This window comes from Neodiprion pinetum, chromosome 2 (genome assembly GCF_021155775.2).
Source record: "Neodiprion pinetum isolate iyNeoPine1 chromosome 2, iyNeoPine1.2, whole genome shotgun sequence".
Taxonomy (NCBI): domain Eukaryota; kingdom Metazoa; phylum Arthropoda; class Insecta; order Hymenoptera; family Diprionidae; genus Neodiprion; species Neodiprion pinetum.
This window is the reverse complement of record NC_060233.1, coordinates 8,080,801-8,098,707: the sequence shown is the minus strand read 5'-3', so window position 1 is coordinate 8,098,707 and position 17,907 is coordinate 8,080,801. Positions and strand designations below refer to the sequence as shown.

Below are 17,907 nucleotides of genomic sequence, written 5' to 3'. Positions count from 1 at the left end.
GCACGTGAATCTTTCATTGTATTATATACGGGTTGTGCAAAGGTTTGGAATTGTTGCTACACGATTAGAAAAAAATCGTCCCAGCAGATTCACAAAAATTTTTGGGTTGATTTAACCATTTTTTAATGTATTACTCTAAGTGAAAAAAATTAAATTGACAAATTAAATGTTGATATTAAAAAAAATTGTTTTACATAAAGCGAGCCTGCTGAGACATTATGTTTAGTTACATTTTTCTAGCAGAGTAGCAGTTTATTTACTTTTTTCTTCATTTAATCACTGGCAAAGGTAAGACCTTGTTGTGCAATACCGATCGTATTCTAGACTTGCTCGTAATGGACATGGAAACACGTAACGAAAACGTATATACCTGTATAATGTACGTGTAAAATGTACATATTTATTATATATACAATATTTTTTTCATTGGACGGATAACGGGCATGTAGGAACGTATATTGTTGAGAAAAAAAATCGAACTCCAGACGTTTAACAATGAAAATTTTATATATTGCATACATTCGTTCGTATCAACAATTTTTTAATAACAGTACGATATACATATAGTCTCGGCTCTGTCGATGTAAATTATGTGTGTGCGTTTTCTTCTTCATCATCATACACATGTACACGAATAATGGTTATTATTAAAATAATTAATATACCAATCATAGAAAACGATCGTCAAACGCATAATTACAATAAACTCGCGAAGAGAGAGTCGATTCTTGTCATAAAGATGCAGGACGGTATGAATCGGTGTAAAATTTGTTTCATTATGAAATGAAAAGATCATCCTGTTCCCTCTTGACATCAATAGATAAACTCGTTTAAGACGTACACCGAGAAGATCGAGTGTTTATACTTGATAAATTGATCATATTGCACAATTCGTGTTCTCAGATAGAGGCAAAAAACAAAAAAGAAGCGTAACCGATCGAATAATAGATTGATAATATACAGAAAGAAATTGGGCCATCTTAGATAAAATACTTTTCTTATCAATCGTACCTCCATAATCTTGGATCAAGAACTACGATGTCGCTTATTTTTTCACCATTAACTTTTATTTTTAGTAAAAATATACACTTATGTTAAATATACATCTGTCATATATGCATATATTTTTACATGATATATATATATGTGTGTGTGTGTGTGTGTGTATGTATATTTACGTCTCGTCGGTATCTTATCTCGCACCAAATAAATGCTTTCATGAACAATGTGCTACTCAATGTACTCTCTATACTTATCGTTGGACGGAGAAAACTGAATATGCTGTTTGAGTAAACAATCCCGCTGTATGATATAGGTACAAATCGAGATTTCAACATAATTACCGACGTATTTATTTTCTCCATCTTTCAACACTACAGTTAGGTATGTGTATTATGTTGTGTATAATGCAGGTACTTAAGCATATAAATTGCCAATGACGGTGAATTATTGTCTTGGTCCAATCGTTGTTGATTGGGTTATAAGATTTTAATATGTCAAAAAAGCAATTCATTTTGGAAGATGTACAATGTTGTAAAAATGTCGTTGCGAGTATTCGCTTGTCAGATCGCTCCTGCACAAGTGTGTGCAAGTTATTTATTTCGTTTTTTTTTTCATATGTAAATCAAGGATCCGGACCAGAAACGTCAACCAAGGCAGGATCGCTCTCGGAACGTTGCTCCTTTTTTTGCCGCCTAAGGGCAAATTCGACGATGCAAAATGTTAGCGTTCCTAAGACCAGAAAACAGACTAGAATGCCGAGCTGAATGTACAGGCCGATGTGGCTACTGTAGGAAAAGCTGATCGCCGCTGCTACCGACTGTGTGAACTTGAAGAGGGCAAAGGCCGGTGCGCTGTCTTTCGCGTAGAGAACACCGAGGAGTGCGTATACCTGGGTGTTGAAGCAGGCGTCGCCGAAGCCGAGGGCAAGCGACCCGATCATCGCCAGGGTCGGCGACGCCGAGATGAAGCCCGATTCCGCGGTTGTCTGGAAGGGCGAGTCGTCCGGAAGGTTTAAGAATATCGTGCAGAAGGCGAACATGTGGACGATGAAACCGACGATAACGATCGGATCGCGTCCGAATCGCACCGTCTTCGATGCCAGGATCCCGAAGAGAGCACCAGCTACGACTTCGCCGACCCCGATGAAGATCCCCGAGAGTCCAACCAGCTTCTTGGATTCCGAACCCATCGACTGGGTGAAACCGATACTGGCCGAGTAGACCCCGGAGTAAAATGTGAGGACCAGACCCGCGTAGAAGAATGTTATCGACAGGAGCATCATCTTCCAGGTGATGAAAAGCCGGAAGGAATCCCTCAGCGCGTGCCAGGCTGCCATCAGCGGTTTATCCTTCGCTGGTTCCGGTATGTGCAGCTCTTTGTCGGCGCTCGATACTCCCTCGGCTTCTCCGATCTCCATCATCTTCGGGGCCTTTCGCAGGGTCGCCAGGACCACCGTACCGATCAGTGCCAGACTCGTCAGCACCCAGAATACCATGTTTCGTGTCGAGGCTACGATCGTAGATCCCGAAAACATGAAGTAGACGAAGATGTTACCCATGAACATCGAACACTGGAATATCGCCCAGAAGAGACCCGCGTTTCTCGACATTGTGTCTGGGTCGCTGTTCTGCGTCAGATACATCCCTTGACCCGTCCATATCAGCGCTGCTCCTAGACCCACTAGCGCCGATACCACGTAGAGAAGCTCGGTCTGGGCCAACAGGAACGAGGCGATGAACGCCACGTAGCAACAGCTTCCCGTAAGCATCGCCGTTCGAGGACCCGTCACGGATATGAACGATGGCGCCAACCAGTTGCAGGTTGCGAACACAGCGTATATTATTGCCAGGCTCGTGTAACCGTCCGCCGTGAAGGTCTTATCGTCCTCTTTTATACTGTCCAATATCGTTTTCTGTAACAGGAATTCATTTTTACAACTTATTACCTGTATTCTGGTATATACATTCAAATTCGTTTAAATTTGGCATGCAGAAGCTCGACGTGGATGTAGATTTAAAGGAATACGAACTTCATTTTATAGCATGTAATTTCGGATTCAAGGCCGTTTCATCTTCGGTATAAACTTTAAACTTTCGCGAATATCAACATTGGTTTGAACGTGCAGCTTTCTAACGTGTTTCGTATATTCAGAGATAAACCATCCATTGTAGCATCCAGTCTGATGTTTCATATTCACAATCTTTGGATAGAAGAATTTTTTAGTTATTTCTAAACTCGCGCTAGTGAAAAATTACCATCTAGGGGTCGTTAATTGCCAGGTTATACTAGCAGGGAGAATAATTATACGACTATATAATTATATGTTGCTGCGTTGGAATTAAATTGAAAGTTTCAAACACAAACACAGCAACAGAATTTGAATAGAGGTACGACTCTATTGTTCCATCATACAAATATATGAAAACGCGTGATCGGAGCCGCAGCATGTCTCGAAGTGAAATATGCGTCTGACAAAATGAATCGATTTTTTACTTCGTTCGTGTTACCGAGCTTCCTTTTCAAAAAGATAACGTGATTAGTACGCAAAAAATACCCTGCATTTAATTGTCTCTGCTGCAGCGGCATTCCCCCATAACAACCTTACAATATGCTCACAACCCCAACAGGCATCGCTGCATTATTCATCTTCCCCGGACTTTACATTCTGCGATTTTGCATGCTTAGAACGTTGATACGTCTCTATATTTGCATTCATTATAAGAACTATTTTTCACAGTCTGTAATCTTATCGTACGGTGTATCAAGTTCGACGATCTTACGCATTATGCTAACAGCGACTGACTAGTCGTAGAAGCTTTAGTGGCGCGGTAAATACGCTTTCTTTTGTCAACACTTACATTTAAATTGTTTCGTTCCAATGACAATTAGCCTCGAAAGTGAATATTTGTTTCCTAACAATGTTAACGTTAATAATGGTATCGTAATGAAAGATTGGAATGAAAATTTACCCTTCATCAATTTTATAATGACATTGAAGGAACTATGATTTCAAAGTATGAACATCTCTTCTTTTGTTACGATTTATTAAATTTCAGACAATTCTAAAATCGCGAAATAATGGTTTTTTCCTAACCATGAACCTTTCCAATAACGTTAATGACTTCAACACGATGCTGCCTATAACAGAAACCACGCGTTTTTTCACTACACTTTGGTTCAAGAATCTTTTTCTTATCAAAATGATTTATACTTTTGCAAAAATTTATATCAAAGTTTGCAGATGCTGCTTGAATTTGTCTTTATCATACATGTATAATGTATATATGTATGTACCTATATTATGAATTTCGACAATAATTGGCTAACTGAAACAAGCAATTCATCGAATTCAAAATCTGCGTTCACGCCTCCGCCTACTTTTATATTCATTATACAGTAAAATCTTCTCATGAGAAACCTTCGAGCACGGATTGACATTTGAGCAGTTAAAACATTGGGTAATCATTATCTCAGGCGACTCTCTAACTTTCAACTGTATCGCACTGTAGGTACCGTATGTAAAACTATTCGTATTCGATCCAATGTCAAAGTAGGGGAACAAAATGGAAAGTCAAGCTAGCACTAGGATTCTCAATTACGAAATGAGCTACTTTTTGTTTGTCTCGTTGAGTGGGCGAGGTTTCGCACCCACTTTCAAAAGCTTTCCAAAAATCGAAATTTATAACTCAAAATGGTACGTGTATGGGTAATTCTCTGTCAATGCGGTCGAAGATCCGTTTCTTACGATTGGTCATTGTCATTTCCTAGATATTCAATAAAGAGATCTAGAAGAAAAAGCGATCAACATGCGCTATCATTTGATTCGTGACACAAAAAAAAGTAAAAAAAAAAAAAAAGGACGCGGAACGCTTGACGGGAGTTTTAAATGCCAATTGCTATCACGCGCGATTCTTCAAAATTTCCGTACACATACATTACACGCAGAGTGTGAGCGACAAGGCGACGGGATGAGGATACGAATAGGAGAATGCGAATCGGAATGCGAGTGCGCTGGCGAACAGCTGATTGCGTGTCAACAATAGGTGCAAAGTCGAGGGTATTTAAGTCGTCGAGATTCAGAGCCTCCAATGCCAATGATCGTCGTTGATGCGGCAGACGGAGTGATCAGGGATTAATGATAATTAGCCGATTAATAGACTTACCTCGATGTTTCCCATAGTTTGGAATGCGGTAAAAGTCAACATGAAACCACAGCTTAATACTATCACGTTGAAGAGACGAGTATCGAAACTCATTTTGAATAATCTTAACTTTAAAGCGCAAGGAAAGGAAAACTTGCAAAATAACAATCTCATCGGTTCAAATCCTCCGTTAACGATTAATATTATATTGTGATACGGAGCTGCGCCGGCAGCACAGAATGCTAGTCAAATGAAATCTGTCAAAGGATTGTTACGGTACCACGTACTGCGCCGCCTGTGAGTACGCACCGACCAGTCTGAAGTTGGCCGCAACTGCATTCGACGCAGCGCACTTTTCTCAACATATTCTATCGACTTGGGGACTAATATATCGAAAGTCGCGGCCTGAAACTCAATTCGTAACTCGGCCCGACGCAAGTACGGGTAATTGCTTTAACACAATGCTAACTTATATCTCAAATTAGAATAAAGTATTTATAATTTCAACAGAAGTATTATAAAATAGAGATATAAATACTTAAGCGGATGTCGATGAGTTTGAATCAAATTCAAACGGTATTTTTTAACTCGGAAAACTCAGTAAGAAAGGAAATTCCAATTCATTGAAACATTGTTTGCTTTGACATTGATTGAAGCAAATATAATTAGATTAACCACAGTCCCAACTTCTGAACCATCGTTTCATCGTAAACGTTGATTCAAGAATATATGGTCAGTCAAGGTTGTAAATTTAGTAACATATTTCAAACCACTGCGATTCAAATTCACAACGCCAGCAGCGCGACTTTCGCGCTATCTTGTGGGATAACTTGAAACCACGGTGATTTGATGTGCGATAGATCGAAGAGAGGGGCATCTCGATAATCCGGAGTGTGAAGTTGGCGGCGAGTGCTGCAAACAAGGCGAACACCACTGGTAACTGCACAGCGAACGTAGAGCGAGCTAGGACAGTAAAATTAATACAAGAGTAGGTATATGCGCGATGCGGAGACGAGTGATAGCTGATAAGAGTTCGAAGGAAAAGTTCGATACGTAGTTTGGGCGAAAAATTAAGCTCCGCGATGGCGAGGCGAGTGGAAATTGAATGAAAAGGAGGGCTCGGGTATCGAGGCCCAATTTACGTGTATATACCGCGGTAAAAGTACTGAAATTTTACGACGATATATAAATAACTTATCGAAGGTGTACAGGCTAGGTTGATCGTGTACCGAACTAGGTAAACTGTGAAGTGAGATCATCGCCGAGCATTATGACGGATCAGTGTCCGTTTACAGTGTCAGACGTATTCTCAATGGTAATTCGTTTCTCGTCTGAACCCGACTTGGATTTTTACATGTGTCCACGTCCAGCGGTGCTCCAGGTTTTGGTTATAAATAGTCATCATCGGTGGGCGGGGAGTGAGTGAAGAAATTTGACAAACAATTGTAGAATAAATAAGAAGAGAAAAGAAACAAGCGGTGGAATAATAAATAATACAGGTGAAGAGAGAAAAAAGAATCTGAGGTGGTGTACACAATCCGAGCGTGCGCGGTGGGCGGTTCGTACCGCGATTTCACTCCGAACTGTCAAACGAAGTACTGAAAATCAGCGACCATGAAGAAACAGTTTTTCAGGGTGAAACAGCTCGCCGATCAAACATTCTCGAGGTAAACACCCGTTAACCATTGTTAATCGGCGTTATTCATCGTTGGACGATAAACCATGACTTACGATGCGTAAACTTGACAGGTTATAAGCTGTACAAAACTTTTACGTTACTGTATTAAAAATAAAAACCGGATCACCTCAATCATTCGAAATAATTTTACATCCCGTTGTTGATCTGCTTGACAATTACGTTCGATGACCTTCGTGGTACCCGCGTTTCACTTTCCTTGAATTTAATATTAAATTACGGTAAAATTGCTGCGAGAATTAAATAGGTTATTGAAATATTCATGTATGCAGCAGTCTTACACTTTTGCATGTTCCTACAGAACTATAGATTGTTGATTGTTTCTTTTTTTCCTTCTTTATCTACTGAAGCTTAGCAGATCCACATTCTTTTTATTTCAATCGATAAATACATATTTATTTTTTATTACTGTATGGATAATATTGAACTGGTGTCGAATTCGATTCAATTGAAGTGTCATAAGCTAATCTATAACAATGATTATCATATCTTCTTCTACGAAGAGATACAATTCCAATTTTGTTACCGAGAGATAAAAGAAGATATAGAAATTTCGCTTGCAATTGTTCTTCAACTTTGGAACAAAAGCTAATGTACTTATGCAAAAATATTCCACTTTGTATGATGATAAGAAATGAATGACAAAGGAACCATGGGATTTGTTGGCCAAATTTAAATTCCGCTATTCTGAAATTAAATTCATGGCTATGAAATTGGCGGAAAGTATCTTATTTTACACACATTGCTTATTCTCGTACCTTAAAAAATCGTAAACTAAGTTTATTTCAGGCTCGCTGTTTGAATATTCATTGAATTTTATTTGAAGTTTAATCAAATCGGATTTGTGCTTGTGCCGTAAAGGAAGTCCATAGCGTTATATCTCAAATGGGAAATCCGATGATGATACAACGCTATGAGTTCTCTTGTTTACAAAGTACAGATCACCAGGTTTTTAATCACTATTTGCTACAGGAATTTCCTGTAATTGATAAAAACAACTGCAAGCTGCTCGCAGAGCAAGTAGGAATTCCTTCACTGAATTCATTAACCATTAACATCGGTATCGTTACACTTTATTGAAATTAATCATTAGCATTTTTAAAGCCTGCAACTTCGTTAGTTATTGCAATCTTGAAAATATCGTCACCCAGTGCTCACCGATAAACCGCTACTTCCGTTAAATGTTAACGGTAAATGTGATTAAAGTCTCACAGACACCACAAAATATATGAGCTGGAAATCTAGGTGAAATATTATAAAATCTGATAATGTGTACAGCGTAAAATGGTAACAACCCTGTTTGAGAAATGACATAATTCTTCCAGAGCTGGAAAGACAGAAGTATTGACCGATGATTTACAAAAGGCAGACAAACATGTGGATCAGATCAGAGCGGCGCTTACAGGACTTAGTAAACGGCTTGGAAATGCTCCGAGTCAAACGCTTGCCCAGGATCCGGCTCAGAAGGAAAAGCGATTGGTAAGATTGGGAAAAAGATTTACTATTTGATTTTTGACTGAGCATGTAAGTAAACTCGTTTATCAATGATTAGTCATGACCAAATTTACAATAGAAATAAAAATTAGGCTTCACTAAATATGCTTATTATACCTTTCTTCAAACAAAGAGGTTGTCTGTGAATCATCATTCTATTTGCAAACATTATCAGGTAAACAAAGTACTAGAAACGCCGTGACATTGAGAATAGTATGTAACTTAGGGTTTCACTTTAAATTTGCGTATTCAGGAAATTTTCGGTTGTATTTACGGATGTGATTTAAAATTGTTTATCAGTAATTGTCCTTGGTCTTCGCAATCACAAAAACGACTACTTTTGTTTGAACCAATTAAACGTATTCATTACTCAGACAGTTTTGCCTATCGTTTACAATGTCTCATTTAATTACATGAAAGAATGTTTTGCTTCAAAGTTATTGTGCTGACCACACATAAGATATTGCAAGTAAATAAGCATGCCAGCTGCAGAAAATGTGTTTCAAGGAATTTATTACATAATTAATGTTGTTGTACAGTATGAAAGCTTTACACATACATTCATTCTAGCTTTAATTCTTTCTAAGGATATTTCAATTCTGTTAATATTTTTTTTAATTCTCTCTTCAATGTTCAGTGTTATCAACCCTTATACCTTGACTCAGTGTCTTTAAAATGCATTTTAGATAGCAGTTGCTTTGTTTTCTCAGAAATACTGCATTATATATAATGAGGAAGAGAGTCCGCAAGACAGCCATGCAAATAATATGTGTCCTATGACTAATTTGTTTTGCCGCATGATTGAAATACATTTTTCCCAATTATCTTGACTCAAGTACATGAATGTTGTTCAATCAAATTGTAAAAAGTAATTTGCTTTTTTTTTTTTCACCTAAATGCAATGAATTACTTTATAGAAAAAATGCCCAGAATACGTTCTTGGGCAAATGATGATAGAAAACGGATCGGATGATACTCTTCTCGGATCTACGTTATTGGAATGCGGGAAGGCGCAGATTGCACTAGCTCATGAAGCTGTGGATCACGAATCCAAAGTCGATCAATACGTAGCAACACCTTTACAACAGATTTTGGAAACAGATGTACCAAATATATTGAAACATAAACGAAATTTAGCTAGACTGACTTTAGATATGGACAGTGCAAGAACTCGCCATCAACAGGCGACCAAACACAGCGTAGGAAGTAAGTAACTTTCCCAAATAATTATGTAAATACTGTCAAGTTTCGGTTGTGTCACTGAGTGCCTACAATGATTTTATTTCCAACTCCTTCAGGCACTGGAGCAACAAAAGCTGACAGCTTAAGAGAAGAATTGGAAGAAGCTGAAGGGAAGGTGGAACAATGTCGCGATCAATTAGCGGCTGAAATGTTTCAGTTAATGTCACGGGAAACAGATTTAGCCCAAACCATTATTCAGTACGTAAAATTACAGAGAGCGTATCACGAGAGTGCCTTACATTGCCTGGAGGATATGATTCCTCAAGTGGAGAGCTACATAAGTAAATTATTACTACTAACTTTTGTCATCACTGAAATCTATGTTACAAATTTTTTATTTTCGCAGTCAACTACAGAATAAGTTACAGTGATTGAGAATATATTTATCAATACTTCTTTTCTGAGATACTAAGAATGACTTTGATCATTTGCACAGATGACAATGAAACGAAGCCGGTATACGGCTACCCGCTGGAAGAGCATTTGCGTGTGACAAATAGAAAAATAGCCCTACCTATTCAATTGTGCGTGTCCGCACTTTTAAGACTCGGTATGGAAGAAGAAGGCCTTTTTCGGATAGCCGGCGGTGCTTCTAAACTAAGAAGAATAAAACTGAGCTTTGACGCGTGTTGTCTGAGTTTGCCTACGGTCCTGGAATATCGGGATCCTCATGTGGTTGCTGGAGCTCTTAAATCATACCTACGAGAACTACCCGAACCTTTGCTCACCTATAAGTGAGTATATGCTTCAATATGAATGTCAATTGGTCAATGACTAGGTGGTCTAAAAATAGATTTTGTATCCACAAGCTCAGCGATCCATTAAGTGGCTTGTAGATTTTTCCGAAACTTTCATAAGATTCCAAAACATTATGTATTCTAACGTTTTATTCCAAGTCTTGGTGCTACTGTGATTTTTTACAAGTTTGAAAATATGTAATATGCAAACAGAGATGTGAATTTTTATATAGAATTTTGGAAAAAAAGTGCACACGTTTTTTGCGTGTGGAAAATCTTTACTTAAGTTTCTATAGAGAGAAGAGACACTGGCTTCTGACTATGTAATATACAATGGGACCTTTATTGGGCTTGTTGGCTACGTTGAACATTCAATTGGTTTGACCTCAGCAATGACTTCCACTGATTTAACTGCCAGCATTAGCCACGTATATTTGATGAAATAAACATGCAATAAAATCCAACATTTGCATACGCATCGTTTAATTCTATTATTCAAATTACTTAACTTATGTAGACAGAACCTTTAAACAGTTTAAAATGATACACGTATATCAACGTACTTGATTGTGCTGTTTTATTTCAAAGGAAATGATATATTTTTAATGCTTGTATTCTTGATCATCCAAAATTATAGTAATAAATATTCCATCAGATTATATCCTGAATGGATGGCAGCTGCTAAAGTTTCCCAAAATGATGCAAGACTGCGTGCTCTCTGGGAGGTCCTGTACAAGCTACCTCCAGCAAATTTTGAAAATTTGAGGTTCCTAATGAAGTTCTTATCTGTGCTTACTAAAAATCAGGATATCAACAAAATGACACCACAGAATATAGCCATTGTTATTGCTCCGAATTTAATTTGGAGCCCACAAGAAGATGGTAATACCATGGTGTAAGTAGATATTTTCAATCTATATTCGCCATGTCACAACATAGTAATAAATTTCAGCATGCCGACAAACTTGAACGCAATTGATTTACATATTTCCTTGTTTATTCCAATTTTAGAATGAACATGAGCACAGCGAACAACTCTAGTCTGATAGTAGATCAATTGGTAACATATTCCGACTGGTTCTTCCCTGGAGATATAGATTTTGATCGTGATTTAGACGTAAGTTTTCTTAATGGTTCGGAGACACAGGGTGTAGGGATGAGACGAGCAATTTCGAATAGCAGTCTCAGCGATCACGGCGGCAGTCCTCCACAAGGGAGTCCGAAACCTGCAACTCGTAGAAAAAATAAACCTGCTCCAACACCACCCAGCAGCACCCCTGATAAGCATGATAAACGATTTGATGAAAAATTACCAGCCACACCAGATAAACCACCAAGACCAATAGTAACTGCTACATTAAACAGGGCGACGTACAAGTCACACAAGCATGATAATGTGGACACTGCGCCTATTAATCATGATAACAAGTCTGAAAAAGTCGATAGGAATCTAGAAATTGATGTAAAACCTTTAGGATTTGAAATCATTAATAAAACAGATTTAGTTAAGGCTGATATCCAAGTTCAAGAGAAACAACCAGAACCTAAGTCACCTCCGAGTGATGTGACAAAGAACAACGAAAGTAAAATTGAGCATGGGAAACAAGATACCAAACATCCTCCTCCCATCGGATTTGAAGCTCTGCATCAAAAGGATATCGAAAACAGTCAAAGTCGATTAATTTCGGATCTGGAACATACAGAAAGTATTACAAACAAGCATAAGCCTGTCCCTGCTGAAAAACCTTCACCTTCGACTCTCGAAAGGCGAAGAGTACCTGTTGCTGCTCCAAGGTCTTTATCGACTATTATCCATCCATCTTCAGGTTGGTAAACTGAGCTAGTTTTTCGAGTTAAACTTAACTTAGGATTGAATTTCCATAGAAATGTTGTTTACTTGCATCAACAATCACTGGCTACTTGTAACACTTGATTCATGAGGTGTTCTGATATTTTTGATATTAAGAATTTGACCTTCACTACTCTATTCTTCAATGCTAACAGATGATATCGTGGAGTTACGGAGAAAATCGGTAGACAACAATATAACGTCTATAAGTGTGAGCAGCGTCGAGAGAAGTGGTAAACCAGCTATTCCAGAACGTCCTGCTGGCCTAGTGCGACCGTCTAGTCTTATTAGACCTGCGCATCGTCAGAGCAATGAAAATCTGGATGTAGAGTCAGGAGTAAGTAAATATTGAGTAAAATATTGCAAGAATTGTTGAGCTTAGAATTTTGATTTGAATCGTAGTTTCTAACTCTATTCTGGTTTCTATCCATTTATAGAGATAATAGTTGTAGACCAATTTCGGGTTTCGTCCTTCTCTTTCTTTCCTTTTTATTTGTTGATTGTTGCACGTTCTTATTCTGGTTACAATGTATAAGTACCTCAAATGCAACCCTGGATTGTGTGTGATTCTATTATTCAGTATAACTCATTCCAGAGATATGTGTATTGGCTTGTAATTTATAACCGAATCAAAGATATTTACATAAATATTTTTATTTTTTAGTATGCTAAACCTTAGGCGGATAGAAGTATGTTATAATCGTGCTTCTTACAATTTTGATGAAAATAGCTTATATATATTAAATACTAAATATTTCAATACTTTTTAAATAGCAAAGTAACATGAAATTAGAAATATTCTATTATAATATTAATAAGCAGAATTGTTCTGTAACGATATAAATAAAACATGAAATATTCGCTTCAGCAAGAATTATTAATCATTTTATTCATCACTTATAAGTTACACATGATCAATTGGACAATTGGATACTATTATCCAATACTTGTGAGTCATGTTAATTTCAATTCAATTCTGCTGTAAGTGTTTGAAAACTTGTATCGCATAGATCTAACTTTATACATTCTAGCAGTTATGAAAATACCCTAAACTTTGTTGTAGATAATTCTTATCTTAATCGACGTGAGATAAGCAAGCCTGATAAAGGTAAAAATAAAGAAGCAACTCTATTGGTGAATGCAAACGAAGGCTGCCAAATATTTATGTGTTTCACGAAATTCATCAGACTCCTGTGGAATGTTTTTGAAGGAACTAAGATCATATCATTAATATGGTTACTGGTCTTGGAAAGTGACTGTCCTGTTTGAATTAAGTTTAATACTTTACTGACTGCATGGTTTTTCCTCTGCCTGGTTTCTTCAAACTTATCCATAATTAATCATAGTTTAGTTACGCAAAGTAGATTATAATATGGTAGTTAATTTCTGTTGGAATATTAAGTAGCAGCGGAAAAAAAAGTTGTACTTTTCAATTCAGTGTCCAGGAAAGTAAATTGTTCATTATCTGGTAATTATGATATCTAAAATGGTAATATTTTGTTTTGAGTATGGTAGAGCAGCGCTGTAAATATACTGTAAATATATATTTAGCTGCTCTTAGTGTATGTATCGGAGCAACGATAATCAATAATGTTGACTAAATGATTTTTTTCTCAATTTGTGCAGCCTTTGACATTGGAACGCACGCACATGTATTCGGTGGATAAGCAACAGGTTAGTATAATCCAAGTACGCGGGAACTTTGTAGGCGCGAACAATTCAGGTGACCACACATCCGGTTCCGGCCCAAATCTTCAGAGAAGTCCCAGCGTCGGAAGTAGGCCAGCATCGATGTCGTTGCCTGGTGAAAATAGACCTGAGAAACCGCCAAGGCCCGATATGCCAGAGCAGATAAGATCTCACAGCAGGACGAGATCGGAGGGAAACATAATTGATGTCCAAACACAAACGGAAACAGTTATTGTTCCTAAAACACCCCAGCACCCGCCTCCACCATCGCCCAGATTTCTCCAACGACCTCCAAGGCCACAACCACCGCCGCCCCCACCTCCAACAGTCAGGGCCAAGTCTGAGCATGAAAGTACCAATCTCTAGGTGAGAAGTTCATTTCTGTTACTTATCAGCGATTTCTGTTTGCTGTTACCTAGTAGCTATGATTTGATATAAATGTTTAAAAAATTTCAAATGATGCCAGAAGCGAGTTTTGTGCTATTTGGAGTAAAAACCTTTGTTGCTCATTAAATTTGTACAAATCTATCTATGCCGCAACTAAATAGTGATTGTGTAGTCTTTTGAAGATCCAGTCTTTTTGAATTATTATAATAAACTTTATGAAAGGCACGCTAGAAGCATAAGAATATTTTTTCACAGGTAAATTTGTGTGAGCTTAGATATTTTCAAAATTTTTAAAACCGAAATTCAAGTAGGTTTGAGTTGGTAAAACAATTCGCTTCAAATTAATTAATACATCTTACAGAGGGTCACAGTTTAATCTGATCGAGCTTATCAAAACGTGACACTCAGCCTGAAACTCATGTCTTTTGTTTAAAATACTTTACTTCGCACAAAGATCAGTATGCTTATACAATTAAAATACATCATTTTTATTTCATTTTTTTTTTGTTTTTTTTTTTTTTTTATTTTCAATTCTCGCTATGGACCAAGCGAAAATTTAGCAAAAAAGTTTTTTTTTTTCGTGTTTCTCTTCGATGTATGTTAATGACATTTGATAATCACATACCTAGTGAAGTTTTAAAAAGTAATTTTAAGGTTGCTTTATCTGATCATATTTCATTAATTTTTTTACATTGCTCTTTTTACACTAAATATACTACAGGGAGTAAAGAATGACAATTATCAGGTGCTAGAAAACTATATTCTTTTTGATCCCTAAAAGTGGTTCAATTACTCAATGATAATACTTACCAATGCATGAAATGTGATTTAGGCACAATATTTCTAACAAGTGACAACAAATGAATTAAAATTGATTTTCTTGGAACTTGTTATACTTGTGTTAGGCATAAAGTAATCACGTATCATTTGATTCGAGTTTATCTGAAACAGTTTCCTGAACTATTTGATGTTTTTTAGCGAAGACATTACGAATATTGTATAGTTAACATAAGATACCGCACGTATACGTGTTGAAACAGTATTGAAAACTTATATCCAATAGTATGAAATATGTATTGAGGATCATTAATTTTTCACTATAATAATTGGATTTTTGCCGAAAATTATATCGAGTTGATTAACATGGACTGTTATTTTGCATTTTATCAAATCATCTTCCTACTAGACGAATTCGTCGATTCATGTTTTGTTGGATAGTTTCAATGTAGGTAGGATAGAAATAGTAATCTACTCTGAAATCACACTAAGAATCCAACATGTGATAGAATTACTGTGGAAATTTAATTTTAAATCTATATCAAGGGACGTATATCGATACAATAGTTATATATTAAATGAACGAGTGCTAAGCATGAATAATAATTTTTATTGTCAGTTAGCAATGAACTGATTGAGGTTTAACGATAAAACGTACGAGTCAAAGGTTTTGATGATATATCATGAAGCAATGTGTACCTAATTCAGAACTAGTTGCACCTTCAAATTGATGCATTTATATAAAACAGTGAATAATATCCACTGGTCATAAATTGTTTTATACATACATACATACGTTATATTATACTATTGCATTAACTGCCTAATTGTACTTTTTAACATGGGCATCAATTAGGCAAATCTACATGGTAATGAAATTATTTCTAGTTATGTGTTATTAAATTTTTTAAAATAATATATTTTAAAGGTCTTACTATGATATAATCGTAATAAAATGACATAATTTTAGTGATTAATTTACAATCTTATATTGCTAATCGCTTAGGGCACTTTGTTTACAATAACGGCTTATTGACTGATTGAGTATGTCCTGTGGTTGTCTTCTGTCAGTAAAATTGAATTTAGTTTCATTAGATAATTACTTTTATTTCATAAGTATTAAACTAATTGGTTTCAATGAAAATTATTTGCTATAATTTATATAATATTGTTGAACTATTAAGAATATAGGATCAGCGTGCAATTTTAAAAGTCGATTCGTATTACTGATGTATAAAATTCTGTACTCTATTTATAATCATTTAAAAATGATTAAAAACGAAATTCGCGATTCATAAAAAGATTGTACAAGTCGCCGTAGTTGTGTGACTAAGAGAGTGGAGATGAAGCAAGGTCACAAAATTGTACTGTTTGATCAAGTATCCTTTTACCAGGGAACACAGGACGTTGATAATATAATATCGTACCTCTTCTATTTTAATCGGTAATAATAATATGTGCTGATCGGTTGTTTTCTGTTTTACAAGTATGGGATAAATACCGATGGAACAAGTATCATGCCTAAAGAAAGCTTCGGCTGTGAGTATTTTGGAGCATAAAAGGGTTTATTTGTACATAAATAAAGCATATCTCTACTCAAAATTCTAAAATTTGTTCAGCGGCATAATATCATTTTTAAGAACTTGCCTGCCATTTCCTGCAACCGCTTTTCACTAACTCAAACTTATCTCAATGTTTCCTGAGCGAAAATTTAAGATTTCAACTTATGTAAAGGCTTGAATAACAGAATCCATCAATTTCACATTATGATTTATTAACACAATGGATACAGACATAAAGTACAGAAAAGTTTACTACTTCAGTGTCAAAGCAAGGCCGCTATTTGTTCATCCGCTACATCTTTCGGGGTCATACCATCGTTGTCCTTTACACACTGAGCCCCAACAGACAAGAGGTATTTTACTACTTCTGCATGACCGCAGGAAGCTGCGTAATGCAGGGCAGTTTGTCCCTCGTTATCTCGAGCGTTTACTTCGGCTCCGTTCTCGACAAGACATTTTATAGTCGGCATGTAGCCTCGATCAGATGCCCAGTGTATCGGTAACATTCCAGAGTCATCAGAAACGTTTATAGATTTCCGGTCTCTGGCTATTATATCTCTAACCTTTTCTTCATCTCCGTCTTTAACCCAATCTAACAAAGTCTTGTCTATATCTCGAAGCTCTACATCTGTGTTGGGTAAACGACTAACTGTGACCCAAGCCTGGGATCCTAATCTAGCGTCTTTCTCCCACGTAGGATCTAACTTACCTACTGCTCGTATGTAACTTCCCATAGCAACTTCCTTGCCCATGTCACCCAGTGCTTTCCACGCCTCCCATTTATGTTTAGCTTGGGTTTGATACCAACTCGGTCGGGGTGTGTCGCATGGTCCTACAGTAGCTTGTTTATACAGACCATAAAAGCCTAAAAGCTGTCCGGAATCTAATTGTGACGCTAAAGATTGAAGGTGATCCGCAGCCCTATCGAATGTTTTGTCAAGCTGAGATATATCGGCGGACTCACTGTTAGCCATAATTGTTGTTTTTTTTTTATCAAGTTGAGCTTATCTCTAGTATACCTAATTTGATGGGGATAAAAATGCAATTCACTGTTGGGGCTGATTGGTAGTATGGGGGTCTGAAAGGTATATCGGGTTTCCTTCTAGAAAGTGATGTGTCTTTTTGACTGCAACGTTCAGTTCTTTTGGACTACTAAACGTAACAAAGCCATAGCCTTTGCTCATTCCAGTCGTTCTGTCAAAAACAACATACGCGTTGGAGACAAAGCCAAACTGTGAAAAGTATTCTTTCAACTGCCTATGTGCTACAGTCCAGGGCAAGTTGCTTACGAACAATTTATGAGTTGACTCTGCAACTTTGGCTGCCATGA

At 36.9% G+C, this 17,907-nt stretch overlaps 4 protein-coding genes across 7 annotated transcripts in view; 1 reads left to right on the top strand and 3 right to left on the bottom strand.

Annotated features, from left to right (window-relative positions):
• LOC124212331 (rho GTPase-activating protein 44) overlaps window positions 1–17,766 on the top strand; it is a 79,912-nt gene extending 62,146 nt beyond the window's left edge. The window contains exons 1-9 of one of the 4 annotated variants that reach the window (XM_046612223.2): window positions 6,050–6,811; window positions 8,166–8,319; window positions 9,252–9,540; window positions 9,633–9,857; window positions 10,013–10,310; window positions 10,969–11,208; window positions 11,325–12,139; window positions 12,318–12,499; window positions 13,789–17,766. In XM_046612223.2, the coding sequence (XP_046468179.1) occupies window positions 6,759–6,811; window positions 8,166–8,319; window positions 9,252–9,540; window positions 9,633–9,857; window positions 10,013–10,310; window positions 10,969–11,208; window positions 11,325–12,139; window positions 12,318–12,499; window positions 13,789–14,217 (2,685 nt within the window). In that variant the 5' untranslated portion in view covers window positions 6,050–6,758 and the 3' untranslated portion in view covers window positions 14,218–17,766. Of the gene's footprint in view, window positions 1–6,049; window positions 6,812–7,935; window positions 8,086–8,165; window positions 8,320–9,251; window positions 9,541–9,632; window positions 9,858–10,012; window positions 10,311–10,968; window positions 11,209–11,324; window positions 12,140–12,317; window positions 12,500–12,826; window positions 13,741–13,788 lie in introns of those variants that run through there. The other 3 variants (XM_046612226.2, XM_046612224.2, XM_046612225.2) reach the window with 3 other exon arrangements.
• On the bottom strand, window positions 1,046–5,470 carry LOC124212335 (UNC93-like protein MFSD11). Its single transcript, XM_046612236.2, has 2 exons — window positions 5,166–5,470; window positions 1,046–2,914 (listed from the first exon to the last, which is right to left on the bottom strand). Exons 1-2 carry the CDS (start codon window positions 5,316–5,318, stop codon window positions 1,625–1,627), a joined length of 1,443 nt encoding a protein of 480 aa, XP_046468192.1. The 5' UTR covers window positions 5,319–5,470; the 3' UTR covers window positions 1,046–1,624.
• On the bottom strand, window positions 16,769–17,551 carry LOC124212338 (acyl-CoA-binding domain-containing protein 6). Its single transcript, XM_046612240.2, has one exon. The coding sequence runs from the start codon at window positions 17,549–17,551 to the stop codon at window positions 16,841–16,843; it is 711 nt and encodes a 236-aa protein (XP_046468196.1). The 3' UTR covers window positions 16,769–16,840.
• LOC124212340 (SRA stem-loop-interacting RNA-binding protein, mitochondrial-like) lies at window positions 17,509–17,905 on the bottom strand. Its single transcript, XM_046612241.2, has one exon. It carries the CDS (start codon window positions 17,903–17,905, stop codon window positions 17,624–17,626), a length of 282 nt encoding a protein of 93 aa, XP_046468197.1. The 3' UTR covers window positions 17,509–17,623.
• Window positions 17,906–17,907: the final 2 nt, after the last annotated feature.